General features: G+C 46.5%; 1 protein-coding gene across 9 annotated transcripts in view; it reads right to left on the bottom strand.

Annotated features, from left to right (window-relative positions):
* UNC5D (unc-5 netrin receptor D) overlaps positions 1 to 14,580 on the bottom strand; it is a 582,366-nt gene that overhangs the window by 205,190 nt on the left and 362,596 nt on the right. For all 9 annotated transcript variants that reach the window (XM_002709540.6, XM_051833981.3, XM_089327353.1 and 6 more), the window contains exon 4: positions 297 to 400. In XM_002709540.6, the coding sequence (XP_002709586.1) occupies positions 297 to 400 (104 nt within the window). The remainder of the gene's footprint in view (positions 1 to 296; positions 401 to 14,580) is intronic.

Below are 14,580 nucleotides of genomic sequence, written 5' to 3'. Positions count from 1 at the left end.
GATGAAGCAGAAGCCAAGGTGCATAGATCAGAGAGCTCCAAAGGGATACAGAGAGGATGGCGGCCATGTCATCTGAGGTCGCCAGGGGCCAGAACACAGCCCACTTCCTCCCCAGTCTGCCGAGCAAGAGCTTTGTGTCCGCGTAAGCAGACGGGAGACGAGATCTTCTAGCTTATTCCCTTCCTGATAACTTCATCATCTTTAGCAACTGGATGCAGGCGACACAGTAACCAGCCACAGCCTCGTTCGCGTCACCCGCGGCCACACAGGACAGTCTGGTCCCTGGGGAGCCTTACCTCAGCCGCAGGGACGCCCTCTGGTGGGCGGCAGTGCAACACGATCATGCCTTCAATGGGAACCTCCCTTCCTTGAGGATCTTGCTCAAAGTTTTTCCGTAAATCTGCAAAAAAAGAAGCAAAAGGGAGGGGATATATATTATTCTTTGCTCTAGGGCCAGAATTTGTCACAGTTGGTTCAATGTAATAAAATAGCTTAATGTCACCATGTGGATATAAACAAAAGGTCTCTGTTTTCCCCCAAAGTTCCAGAATGAGAGGATCCGTTTCCCAAATATTCATAAACACATTTGAAATAAGCCTTAGCAAAAACTGTGCCTAATGTTGTATACTGATGGGAAGGAGAAAAGAATTATCAGAGGATCAGGAAGAAAAAATAATTATTAAAACCCCTCATCATTTCCTGTGTCTTTGCCAGCATTATCTGCCTAGCATCTGAGGAAACACTTGGCCTAATAAATTGCCATCCACAGCTATTATGCAGCTGAGATGCACATGATTTTCTTTTATTAACTAAAGAATGCATTATTAATCTATAACCTCTGTCATTCCCTTAGCCCTCTAGGGGACTCAAGAAGATGATAATAGAGTGAGATTACCTATTAGTCGTTTTATTTGTAACCAGGGAGAAGGGGCAACACTCAGCCACAACAAAATCTATAACCTATCCAACCAAACATATAATTAAAAAATACAACACCCCCTGGTCAAACAGCGAGGCTGGGTATTTGGATATGCACTTGACAGAAGGCTTGAGGCACCTTGCAAACAAGCTGCACTACCATTCATGCAAGGGTGACACTGGGAGAGGTTAACTGCCTCACCAGCGGCCACACAGAGCATCCACACCAGTGAGGGCGAAGTCATCCAGTCTGAATGAGAACAGCCAAGCCTTCTCAGGGAAGGGGGCGCACAGGGACAGCTCGGCGAGGGGAAAGGCACTCCCTCTGCACTGCTTTCCACTGCCGCAGGGGTTTCATTCCAAAGAGCAGGGCACTGGGCGGGCGTTCCTGCTTTGCAGGTGTCATGAAAACACTTAGAGAGTCTTGAGGCACGAGGGTAACTCTTGCTGTCACTCGAACGCACGGGACTGCAGAACCAAGCCGGCTTGTTCACAGGCTCCCTCAGTTTAAAAGACTCTCCCCCCCTCCCCTCCCGGACAACATATTTTTCTTCACATTGAGTATCTCAAATTATGGCCTGTGGATTTATTGATTTAATTTTCTTCAGTGCTTACAATAACATGAAATATGTTCCCTGTAACGAGCAGAGCTCCTGAATCCGTTCTATCTTTATAAATTGTATAAACGCATTCAACTCGCTTTTCGCAAGTCCCAGACACGCAGTGAATGACGACCAGAGCCATCCGTGTATTTGCTTTCTTCTGAATTCTGCTCCTAATGGTTTCCCTCCCGCAGGCGACAGAGCTGTGCCCTGGGAGATCTTAACAGGACTTGCATTCAGGCAGGTGGCAGGAAGGTCACAAAACCAGCTACGACATTGTGAGGGAAGGTACCATGAGCAAACCCCAGAATTAAAAAAAAAAAAAAATCACGTTTCCCCGCACACTTCGACTACACATTGTGCTCAGTTGCACAACAAGGAATCGCTGAGTCAAAAAATCCCTCCTCCATAGGACTGGTTTCTCAAGAGAACTAAATCACAAGTGCTCGGTCATGGAGCGAGCGACTGTACCATGTGAGATACCAATTTGATGACGGAAAGAAGAGCTATGCTGGTGGTGCCCTGCTCGCTCGCTCACTCTCTCTCTCTCTCTCCTATTTTTCCCTTTTCTGTGAGACTGATTTGTTTCCCAAAGGAAGCTTTAGTGTTGCTAAATGAGTGTAGTTTTGACAACACCGAATAATCTGTATTGACTCAGATGAAGAACAAGGAGCCAAAAACTGGGGCATTCTATTGATCTTTTACTTCTCTGTCCTGTCCTCACTCAGGAGAAACAGGACAGGTAACAACCACTCAGCTCACGGCTATCTCTGTACTTTAACACAGTCAGCACTTCAGCAGGTGGGAAGACAACTACAGTGATGCCCTTCCTGCCTCCCTCCATTCCCATCTCTCGGTCAAGAGATCACTAAACAGACTTCATAAATACGTGTTATCTTATAAATACTATATTGTGATTTTAAATATATATTTTAATTTACAAATAATTTACTTGCTACTTATATATTTTAATTTTCATAAGAATTTTGTCTAATATGAATATATATTATATAAGTATATACATGTATATTTATATATACATTTATATAAATGTTCATATATATTTATATGCATAATATTTATATAAATGTATAAATAAATGTATATATAAATGTATATTTTATTTATATAAATGCATTTATATAATAATATATAGTTATATTTACTATAATTATATGTGTCCACACACACTCGTGTCCACACTATGCCTTAAGACTGGGGACTATCTACAAACAAGAAACCTGCAGGAATTTCTAACACATCTCACAGAGGCAGGGTCACATTGGGCACCTACCGAATGACACATGATGTTCCTATTCACAGCAAGCCCAAGACCACTCCCCAAGGCAGAGATAAGCAGACAAAAGGAAAGAGGGCCTTGAGAGGCCTGGTCAGGGAACTACTGGCATCTCACACACGGCGACCCAACAGTGCTAACAGGGCACCAACCAGGCACCAGATATCACCCCACGAGAGAAACTCAAGTATCCCCGAGTCCTGGCCTGCACCTGACCCTGGTACCCAGACCCTGACCCAAGGTGGCAAGGTCTTGAAGACAAATGGCAGGAAGCAAGTGGATCAATTAAAAGTTATAGAAACAAACTGTTAGACACAGAGGTAAGTGCCTGCAACCCCACTTAGGATCCGCGTTAGAGGTCACCGAAGTCAATGGTTTCGCAACAGGCAACCTAAGCTCTTAGAACTTCTCTTACTTCCAGGGCTCGAAAGCTTCAGATGGGAACCTATGCAACTGCTAGGAGTAGGGGAAACACCCACACACACCACAAGATGTGGAGACTAATGACAGAACCGAAACTGGACAAGAGGAGTCATTTCTAATTTTTAATTTAAGTTCTTCAAAGTCAAAAGGAAAGGGAAGAAGAATGAGCATTTGGCCTCGGAGTTAAGATACTGGTTGGGACACCTCCATCAGAGTGCCTGGCCCAAGTCCTGGTCTGCATCTGATTCCAGCTTCCTGCTAGTGTGCATCCTTGGAGGATCAAGTACTCGGGTCTCCCCCACCCATCTAGCAGACCTGGATTGAGCTCCTGGCTCCTGACTTTGGCCTGGCTCAGCCTCAGGTATTGTGGATATCTGGGGGAGTTAAACAGTGGGTGAGAGCTGTCTCTCTCAAATAAATAATATTCTGTTTAAAAAACAGCTATCTTAAAAAGCAATAAAAAATAGCAACTGAGAATCCAGAGAAGGGAGTTCTGAACAGGATGGCGGCTGAAACGGAGAAACTAAATGCCACATACGGTTGCAGTGTAGGTTAAGTTTCTTGCCTCTTGTATCAGAGCACCAGTTCGAATCCTGGCTGCTCTGCTTCCTACCCTGCTAATGTACCTGGGAAGACAGCAGAAGGCGGCCCAGGTGCTCAACACCCTGCCACCCACGTGGGAGATCCATTGTGGCCATCTGGGGCCTAAACCAGCAGACAGAAGATCTCTGTCTGTCTGCCTCTCTCTGTGACTGTGCCTCGCAAAGAAATAAAACATTAGAAAAAGAAAAGAAAAGAAACTGGGGCTGGCGCTGTGGAGCAGCAGGTTAAAGCCCTGGCCTGAAGCGCCGGCATTCCATATGGGCGCCGGTTCTAGTCCTGGCTGCTCCACTTGCGATCAAGCTCTGCTGTGGCCTGGGAAAGCAGTGGAAGATGGTCCAGGTCCTTGGGCCCCTGCACCTGCATGGAGACCTGGAAAAAGCTCCTGGCTCCTGGCTTCAGATCGGCACAGCTCCAGCCATTGTGTCCATCTGGGGAGTGAACCAGCGGATGGAAGACCTCTCTGTCTCTACCTCTCTCTGTAACTCTGTCTTTCAAATAAATAAAATAAATCTTAAAAAAAAAAAAAAGAAAGAAAGAAAGAAAAGAAACTAACTGCCATGATGAAGAACAAAACCTAACTGCTGAGTGAGAAATCTATGTGTGTATGTTTAACATGCAGGCTGTAAGCAGCATTTTAAATAATGCAGAAAATGGAACCACAAAAACAAAAGACAGGCATACCCATCAGGATCTGCTCAGCAAACCAGGAAGCACAGTAGCTGTTTTAACAGAAAATAGTAATACAGTATCTGTGGTGTCCACAAGGGATCAGTTCCAGGGCCCCCTCAGCTACCAAAGCCCACAGATGCTCAAGTCCCTAGCATAAAATAGGGCAGTAGTATTTCCAAATAACCTATTCACATCCTCCTGCATGGCTTAAACCTTTTCTAGATTACTTGTTATACCTAAGACAAGGTAAATGCTATGTAAATAGTTCTTAGGCTGTAATACTAAGGGAATAATGACAAGGAAAAGAAAGAACTCTGCGTATGTTCAGTAGGGATCCAATTAGTTCTTGCAAATATTTCCAATCTGGAGTTGGCTGGCCTTGTAGGCGTGGAACCTGCAGCCACAGAGGGCAACTGCGAGGAGGAACTGTCGGACTCCAATGAGGAAGCAGCTCCCGCCCCAGGGAGTGGGATGGGAGGCCCAAGGCAGGAGGTCTGACGACGTGAGAAAGATGAAACTGAACGAGGCCCACATATCCCAGGAGAGGGCCCTGGGCGTTGGTGGTGGCAGCTGAGGAACTTGGAAGGTGGCCCCAAGGAGTGGAGGCCCGGATCTCTGAGGGGGCAGCACCTACCAGCCAGGTGCCGTACCCTCCTAGGGAAATAAAGACGCTGGTTCAGGCAGTACCCCACCCCCGCTGTCCCTAATAAGCTGGAAACCAGAAGCAACCGCCATTTTCAGGACGAAGAGACCCAGCTGGGGTGATGCTGACAGGGACACAAAATGAACAGCAAGTGTTTTCCCCACCTCTCTTCCTTGTGCCCAGAGTCCTCTGGTGCCCCCTACCGGTGGAACCTCATAAGGAGCTGACGGGCAACAAGGGACTCTCAGCTCCAGTCTGACCAATGACAGATGTGTGCTTAGGGACTGAGACCACTGTGTTGGTAGTCACCGGAAGCCAGTCTGAGTCCTGGAGTAGGGCTCTTCTATTCCACGTTCCTCGTGGGATCGCCAGTTCTGTGAGGAAGGGTCTACGGAACTCACACCCCTGAGCCCCTACTGCCTTCCACAGTATCTTAAATATCACAGGTCCTTAATAAATACGCGCTGAATGCACTAAAGCAAAGTGATAACGAGATGGTGACCTTGTCAGACGAAGGCTGAAATGAATGACACAGATAATGTGGAGACAGAGCAAAACAATATTATGTATGATGGGAATTTAATAGGAAACAATATGAAAAAAAAAAAAATCAATTTAATAATAATTCTCTGAGCTGAAAAAAGACACGAGTTTGCAAAAGTGCTCACTGGATGCGTGGTGAAATATTTTTAAAAAGAAAACAAATCTTGAGAAATTGTGAAGCTTAACAAAACTAACAGAATTATAAAAATATCGTTTTTACAACCATCTTGGCAGAAAATAAAAAGAACTAAATAATACTAGAACAAAAATGGCCTAAATCCTTCCCCTATGTCTTTGTATACCACAGTACAATTAATCACGTTCTATTTTTTTTTTTAAAGGCTAAAGGCTTGAGTATTCATTTCCTATTTACAAACAAATTACCATTCATGAGCAAGCTCACACCACAGCCTCACACGGGGTAGGGCCAGGAGATCACAATCACGCACGTTCACTCCCAGAAAACATCATTTTTAAAATTAACTAATGGAAAGTGACTCAAAGTAATGAGTTAAGTATCTGGAAATTGTGGTTAAACAAACAAACAAACCTGGCAGTGGGCAATAAAACCACCTAAAATTTTGAAACCTAAATATTCTCTATACCTAAAAATTTTATTTTACAAATAAGTAAAAAAAGAAAATCTGGAAAGAGAAACACAAGCTCCGTCCTAACCATGGACATATTTAAGGATCACCTGTTTCAAAAACCCAGGAGGCAGGCAGGAGGGCGTGCTGGGGAGAGGCTGGGAGCTGATGCCTGAGAATCGAATGCTGGGACTACCATTTCCTGGCACCTTGCTTGCATAAGCAGCAGCATCCTCCTGTGATGATGATAATTCTTACTATGAACAGCCCACATGGATATGAAATGCTAAATACATGTACAGGTAAAGCCTTAAAATCACTGGGAGCCAAATAATAAAGGTCACATATACTACTAAATCCCATTATAAACTGTGATGATGAAATGGGGTGGTTTGGGGGTAGTGTTGTGGTTTAGTGGGCTAAGCTGCTGTCTCAGATGACAACTTCCCATACTGAAATGCTAGTTCAAGTCCTCACTGCTCCACTTCCAATCCAGGTCCCTGCTAATGAAGAAACAGTATATAAAATAAGTGGGAGAGGGTATTCAGATGACTAATTGTCTGTCTTGTATACGTATTTTTACCAGGTAAATATTATTCACCCCAAGTGTAGTATATGCATTGTTATTGAATGCATCTGCTTCCATTTGAGAGTGGTTGCCTCGGCATTCAAAGCTTGTTGGCATAAGCAGCCCTTCTGCTGATCTGCCGTCAGGTGTTCAGCACACGTGTAACAGCCTCCTTCATTCACCCACACTATGGCATGGGCTGGACACTGTGCCCTGCAGTGGAGGTACTTCACTGAACATGAGGCAGACCTACCCCGTACCTCCCACAGATATCCAACAAGCAGATAAGAGGCTGAAGGATGGGTGATGAGACAGGTGATGATGGGATGGACGAGTAGGAAGTTGCATCTACATGTAGTACTGTGGCACCTACGTTAGCGACTGCAGGAAACCTTCTCAGAGAAAGTGAGATCTGAGCAGACACAGAGCCTTTCACAAGCCTGGTAATGACATTCTAGGAACTCCAGGTTCAAGTCTAACCCAGTCTACTGCTCTTTTAAAACATGTACTTGTCCTCTCATTTCTTCTTCAAGCCTCTGCAAAATGCTTGACCAGCTACCTCTCTTGCCATGAGTCATCATATCACGTAAGTACACTCTTTAAAAAGAAAAACAAAATTGAGAGGTAGGGAGACAGATGGTGGTGGGATACAGGAATGTTCCCATCTTTGGGTTCAGTCTGCAAATGCCCACAACAGTTGGGACTGGATCCTGCTGGAACACTCCAAGTCGCCTGCGCAGGTGGCAGGAACCCCATTAGTGGAGCCATAACCACTTCCTCCCATGTCTGCATGAGCAGGAACATGGTGTCAGGAGCCGAGACCAGGCATGGAACCCAGGTTCCCCAACACATGGGGCATGGACATGGGCATCATGACCAACACCACAACTGCTAGGCTAAATGCCCAACCTGTACGCTCTTTCAAAAATCCAACTTACTCTTCTATTAGTGGGAGGCACTTCAAGAATTCATGGAAAAATGGAATTAAATGTTGTATCTTCCAGTGTAAAACATTTTGAAGTCCATGCATATCGTGGGCCTTCAAAAAGTGTGCAGAAAATGTGTATTTGGAATAACTGCGTACGAATGTCAAAATTGTTTTGCACTCAAATTAAATTTTTTATTTTTTTATTTATTTTTTGACAGGCAGAGTGGACAGTGAGAGAGAGAGACAGAAAGGTCTTCCTTTGCCGTTGGTTCACCCTCCAATGGCCGCCGCGCTGCAGCCGGCGCACTGTGCTGATCCGATGGCAGGAGCCAGGTACTTATCCTGGTCTCCCATGGGGTGCAGGGCCCAAGCACGTGGGCCATCCTCCACTGCACTCCCGGGCCACAGCAGAGAGCTGGCCTGGAAGAGGTGCAAGCGGGACAGAATCCAGTGCCCCGACCGGGACTAGAACCCGGTGTGCTGGTGCCGCAAGGCGGAGTATTAGCCTATTGAGCCGTGGCGCCGGCCTCAAATTAACTTTTAATTCCATTTTCCACAAACTCTTTGAAGGCCCTCCTCTATAGTCAGAAGGTGACCCCTAAATCGATGTCTAACTTCTGATCTCATTCATCATCATGTACACAGGGTCCGTGGGAGAAACAAGAACTGTCGTATTATTCTCTATAAGGGAACTGAACCAAACTGCATTATATCTGCATAAAGATGGAACTTTTTTTTAAAGATGGAACATTTTAAGATGTGGTTCACAAATATAAAACTCTATCTTCTGAAAATAGCAACTGGCTTGGGATTATTGTAAGTGTTATAGGAAAAAAAACTTAAAATGAAATTGCTCCACATTTTAAAAAATTTGTCACTGGATGATTATGGATGTATGTTATTTTCTTCCTCTGTTTCTTCATGTTTCAAAGTTTCTGTAATGAATATGGATTGCTTCTCAACCGCCCACCAAAATAATGTAAAGCAAATCCCTCTCTCCTAAGAGTTGTCAAGAGTCTATGCGCTGAGCCACAGGGAACCGGAAGCCAGAGGAGAAGTACATTTTGTTTCATTTTATCGTACAAGTTTCACTTCTATGATGTCTATCAAAGCAGGAAGCAAGAAGGACCATATGAAATTTATGGGAAGAACAGAATCAAAAGATAAATTTATTTTTATATGAAACCTTTTGAAATCCACACATACACAAGGGTATGACGGAAAATTTGTATTATGAAAAAAATGTACAAAAGTGAACAATTGCTGACACAAAAATAAACTCATCTTTTTTTTCTTTTTTTTTTCTTTTTTTTTTCTGGACAGGCAGAGTCAGACAGAGAGAGACAGAGAGAGAGAAAGGTCTTCCCTCCATTGGTTCACTCCACAAATGGCTGCTATGGCCAGCGCACTGCGCTGATCCAAAGCCAGGAGCCAGGTGCTTCCTCCTGGTCTCCCATGGGGTGCAGGGCCAAGCACTTGGGGCATCTTCCACTGCCTTCCTGGGCCACAGCAGAGAGCTGGACTGGAAGAGCAACCAGGACAGAATCCGGCGCCCCAACCGGGACTAGAACCCAGGGTGCCTGCGCCGCAGGCAGAGGATTAGCCTAGTGAGCCGCGGCGCTGGCCTTGTTTCCATTTTGACAAGAATTTAATCAAGTGTCTTCATATTTTTTGAACTACTGAATGAATGAATGAATGGAGCTCCTGTTTCATCTGAAAGAATGATAAACACTAACAGGTGACTCAGCCTCGAATACTTGTGATGACCAGGCAAAGCAAATCAAGAGGAGATACTACGGTGGTGGGAAAATGACACGTTTATCATCTCCCCACTGAATGACACTAACAGCCATCAGAACAGACCAACTTGGCACCTTCCTTTGTCTCTTTGAGCTTCTTCTTCCCGCTGTCATCCCCCAGTTCCACAGCAGAATATCAACAATGCCCCCTCCAACAACTACGAAGACAGAAGGGAAGAGGAGGGAGAGACGTCCACACCAGGTACTTGGCTACTCTGTCAATTATACAACCAGCAACAGGATCATCTGAAGTCAGGGACACCTGCCAGCAGGTATCACAGGCAGAACTGGGCCACAGGAAGTAGCAGCCACCCCTTCTTCACCCCATGCCCTCTTTGGCCTTTTTCTCATTTTCCCCTCATGTTACTATGTTAGGAAAGTCATTGTAGCACGAGAAAATCAATACAAATTCAATTCCGAATAATAGCTCTTTGCAGCTCAGCAACACGAGGGAGGGATCAGTTCATTCAATGTTCTGGCAGTTAATGCAATGAAATAAAAATAATTTACTCATTCAAAACAAATCAGCCAGTGAAAAATCATACGCATTCCTTTAAATAGTCATAGTCATAGCCATTTGTTAAGATTGCAAGAGGATGGTACAAGGTCCCATTAATTGTCCAACTACACTGGTACTCAAATCAACTTTGAATCTTTCCCACCCACACAGGAACCACACACACACACGGTTGCCACAGATAAAAGGAATTTGTAACTGAACCACAACCACATCAGTTGTTGATATCAAAGAGTTGGTTCAAATGCAGAACAGATGCACACCAGCAAAATGGAAGTCAAGGCCAATGCCCTCATCTGGTTCTTCCTCATTCTTCAAGCCCTAAAAAGATATGGCCCAGGGAAGCCAGATACTGACTCCAGTTTCCCAGTGACACATATAAAGGGCTTCTGTCAGGACCTTTCTCTCCTCCTCATGACCATCTGCTGGATCAGGCACAGCATAGATGCTCAAGTCTTGCCGGCCTGGCCTAACCCCTGTTCCTTGCTTGGACACTTGCATTCTGATTTATAGATCTATTTCCGGACCCATGGATCTATACTGATGTGAAGCTGTTCCTCTGTTATACTTCATACCTTTCTTTGGGATCATCTGGTTCTTATTTCAGCCTGAGTGACAATTGGCACTTTATAAAGCACACCTCTGTGGGTGGATTCCTCTATGTCAGAGACATCCGTGTGACATTTTTTCTTTCCTAAACTTCTTGGGTATTGCAGCAATTATGCCTGCTTAGCGAATCTTGTAGCAATAGCCAAGGAGGGCCACCACCGCCACAGCTGCTTCATAGGCTCTTCACGATCCCCTGCCACCTGGGGCCAGGGCTGAGCAGGCTCTACCTACTGAGACAGGAGGACGTTTGGCTGATGCCAAGAGTCCTGCCATGCAGGACCATAAAATGACATTGGGGCCTTGTTGGGTCCCCTGTGCTCTTCTGTAAACTGCTGCTATCAATAAAGCATTTTATAACTAGCAGTGTTGTCGAGGGAGTAGCTATGGTTGCATCAGCAGCAGGGACACACTACGGGGGTAGCAGGGGAGTGTAAAAACAGCTGCAGTGTTCCAAAGTGCTTTGATAACTAATTTTGCCTGGTCTCTATTGAGCTACTCTCAACCCAGTAAATTTCATTTTCTTTTGTTTACAAGGACACACACACACACACACACACATCCATTTCCAGCAAGAAATTGAGGATTTATTCCAAATTAAGAAGATAAAAATCTTTTGTCCCTTTTTCTAAACTGTCATAGGTTTTTATTTATACTCAGTCTGCTTGTTTGTTCTGTTTGAAAGGCAGAGAGAGAGACACAGAAAGAGAAATAGAGCTCTTCCATCTGCTGGTGCTCTCCCTAAATGCACCTGACAGCTAGGACTGGGCCAGGCCAAAGCCAGGACACAGGAACTCAACCCAGGTCTCCCGGGTGAGTGGCAGGGACACAACTCTCTAAGCTTCATCCCAGAGTGAATTTTATCAAGAAGCTGGAAACAAAAGCTGAGCAGGGACTCAAACATGGGCACTCCAACATGGAACACAGGTGTCCCAAGCTGTGCCTTTTTTTTTTTTTTCTGACAGGCAGAGTTAGACAGTAAGAGAGAGACAAAGAGAAAGGTCTTCCTTCTGTTGGTCCATCCCCCAAATGGCCGCTACGGCCAGAGCTATGCCAATCTGAAGCCAGGAGCCTGGTGCTTCTTCTTGGTCTCCCACGTGGGTACAGGTGCCCAAGCACTTGGGCCATCCTCCACTGCCCTCCCAGGCCACAGCAGAGAGCGGGACTGGAAGAGGAGCAACCGGGACTAGAACCGGGTGCCCATATGGGATGCCAGCGCCACAGGTGGAGGATTAACCAAGTGAGCCACGGCGCCAGCCCCCCACGCGGTGTCTTAATGGCTGCACCAGATGCTTATCTCCAAACGACCGTAACTGGGAATCTAGGACTGACAGGAAACTAAGGAAGACCTCAGGAGCAGGCTTGGATGAAAGAGTAAGAATTACGGGAAGACCATGTCTGAGAGAGATGTGATGTGGTCAAACGAGGGGGTGAGGCAATCCAGTCGGGTTCCATCAAATGTGTGCACAGTCTTCTGGGCACACACCCTGCACTTGTCCCTTGAGCCCCCCTATCAACCCCTCCCCTCGCTATTCTGTCTCAACAGCATCAGTCTGTCTGCTGCGTGTGTTGACTCCCAGCTTCAAGGATCTCGGGGCCACAACTCCCTGCATTGCTTTCTGTCCTTTTTCCCTTCTCTTGAAATGACTGAGAGACTTCCAGGACTTGATCTCTTTGGAGACCAGGTCCTACTCACAGATGACGAACTAACACACAAGAGCACATTAATCCTCTTGAGGGAGTCTCTCCCTGAGTCAGCCCGTGCTGCTCACCTGCCCAGACATATGCTCCTGCCCCAGTGGGGGCTGCAACAGGCAGAAGTGGGACAACGTGGCCACCTGTGTCTCAGAAACTACTCGGCGTCTCCTCCCCCAGAGAAGGGCTGTGGATGGGAACCACATTTAAGGAAACCAGGGGTGTGTGGAGGGATTTCTGAGCCTTGCTTTGTCTCTGAGCTCCATGGAAGGCACTTTTCTGAGTACTGATTTGACGGTGTCAATATGCAAAGGACAGCTGACTGCTGACCTAAATAGCAGATCTTAACAATCTTTAACAGGAAAAGGCATTAGGTGAAAGCATAGAAATTCTCTGCTCTCTTAAGGTATTAAATAAAATACAAATACAGCTGATGACACCTTTTGTATCTTTAGATCACATTGCACTGAAAGCTACAGGGATACGATATCCCTAAGTGTCACACAGAGTATCTGTGGGAGTCTTACTCTTCTACTTGCACTGCTAATGGGAAAATCAAGTAAGTTGTGGTTGGATACAGAAATAGCCACCAAGTCAAAGGGTTTTTGAAAGGGGAACAAGCAAGTTCAGTGCCAGGAGCCACTGGCTGCTAGGGGCTGCTCTGCTCCCAAATAGCAGGTGGAAAGGACACACTGCTCCTCTCCCTTCTGTCAGCCCTGCCCATCCTGAAGTGGCTCAATCCCCGCACCCCTGCAGCAGCGCGAGAGCTCCTGTGCGGCTCCCCACCCTGATGGACACGCCCAAGCAAAAGCAACCACATGGTGGACGGAACAAACCTTAAGAACAACACAGCCCTGACTTGCCTTAGGGACCTCCCAGCCCACCACAGGTAATGAGAGCAATGTGAACTAGCAAGGAGCTTGAAAAGAAAGGACCTAAACATATCCTCACCATCTCAATGCTCGCCACCTCGTTATAATACAGTAGCAGTACTGCAGAGGGATGGAAGAGAAAAAAGGGAGGGACGAGTCATGAAGAGAAGCCAACCCAGCGGCAAGAAGAAATACATTCTAACTGTATGCTTGGACTTTCGAGTCTCTCCTACCGTGAGCTTCCCGGGTGTCAGGAAGGTCAGCCAGGACAAGCCATGGCCAGTGCTGTGAGCAGGTCAGCATGGCGGTGCATGACCCGTGTCCTGAACTCATCAACAGCGGGCCCTGTCATCAAGCATCAGGCACCCCCAACACCTGCCTGGCCCCACGGAGCAGCTGAAGGGAAGGCAGGCAGGTTGTACTTTGCTTTACCTTAAGCTGACCATGCCAGAAGAACAAGCCTCCGAGTCCACTTTGGTCATGAGCTGTTTGGTGATCCTTATTTTAAATCTTATTAGCAGACCTAAGAAACGACACGGATGAAATTACAGCCCACACGAGCCAACTGCTCATTCTGTGGGATGCTTTCCAGGAGAAGAGAATTGCGTAAGGCTGTGAATCAGGAACCATGGCTGATATAGAAGGAAGAATGCAATTATGTGGCTGCAGGGGTCATGGGAAGCCATGGGCTCCAGGGGAAGGAGAGCTGGGAGTTGATTCCTCCGGAGCCAATGGTAAGAAGTTGGGGAAGTCACTGGGAGAAGTCAGGCTGTGTTTGGATTTTTTTTTTTTTTAAAGAATAACCATTTCAGAAACTGAAATCCCTGGCCGGCGCCGCGGCTCACTAGGCTAATCCTCCGCCTAGCGGCGCCGGCACACCGGGTTCTAGTCCCGGTTGGGGCGCCGGATTCTGTCCCGGTTGCCCCTCTTCCAGGCCAGTTCCCTGTTGTGGCCCGGGAGTGCAGTGGAGGATGGCCCAGGTGCTTGGGCCCTGCACCCCATGGGAGACCAGGAAAAGCACCTGGCTCCTGGCTCCTGCCATCGGATCAGCGCGGTGCGCCGGCCGCGGTGCGCCGGCCGCGGCGGCCATTGGAGGGTGAACCAACGGCAAAGGAAGACCTTTCTCTCTGTCTCTCTCTCACTGTCCACTCTGTCAAAAAAAAAAAAAAATTAAAAAAAAAAAGAAAAAAAGAAACTGAAATCCCATATGGCTGCAGCTCCAGGCTACTCCACTTCCAAACCAGCTCCCTGCTAATGCACCTGGGACAGAAGCAGAGGATGGCTGAAGTACTTGGGCCTTTGAAACCATG

Source organism: Oryctolagus cuniculus, chromosome 2 (assembly GCF_051225735.1).
Source record: "Oryctolagus cuniculus isolate XC-2025 breed Fujian yellow rabbit chromosome 2, ASM5122573v1, whole genome shotgun sequence".
Lineage (NCBI taxonomy): Eukaryota > Metazoa > Chordata > Mammalia > Lagomorpha > Leporidae > Oryctolagus > Oryctolagus cuniculus.
The sequence above is the reverse complement of the archived record's forward strand: the minus strand, read 5'-3'. Positions and strand labels throughout refer to the sequence as shown.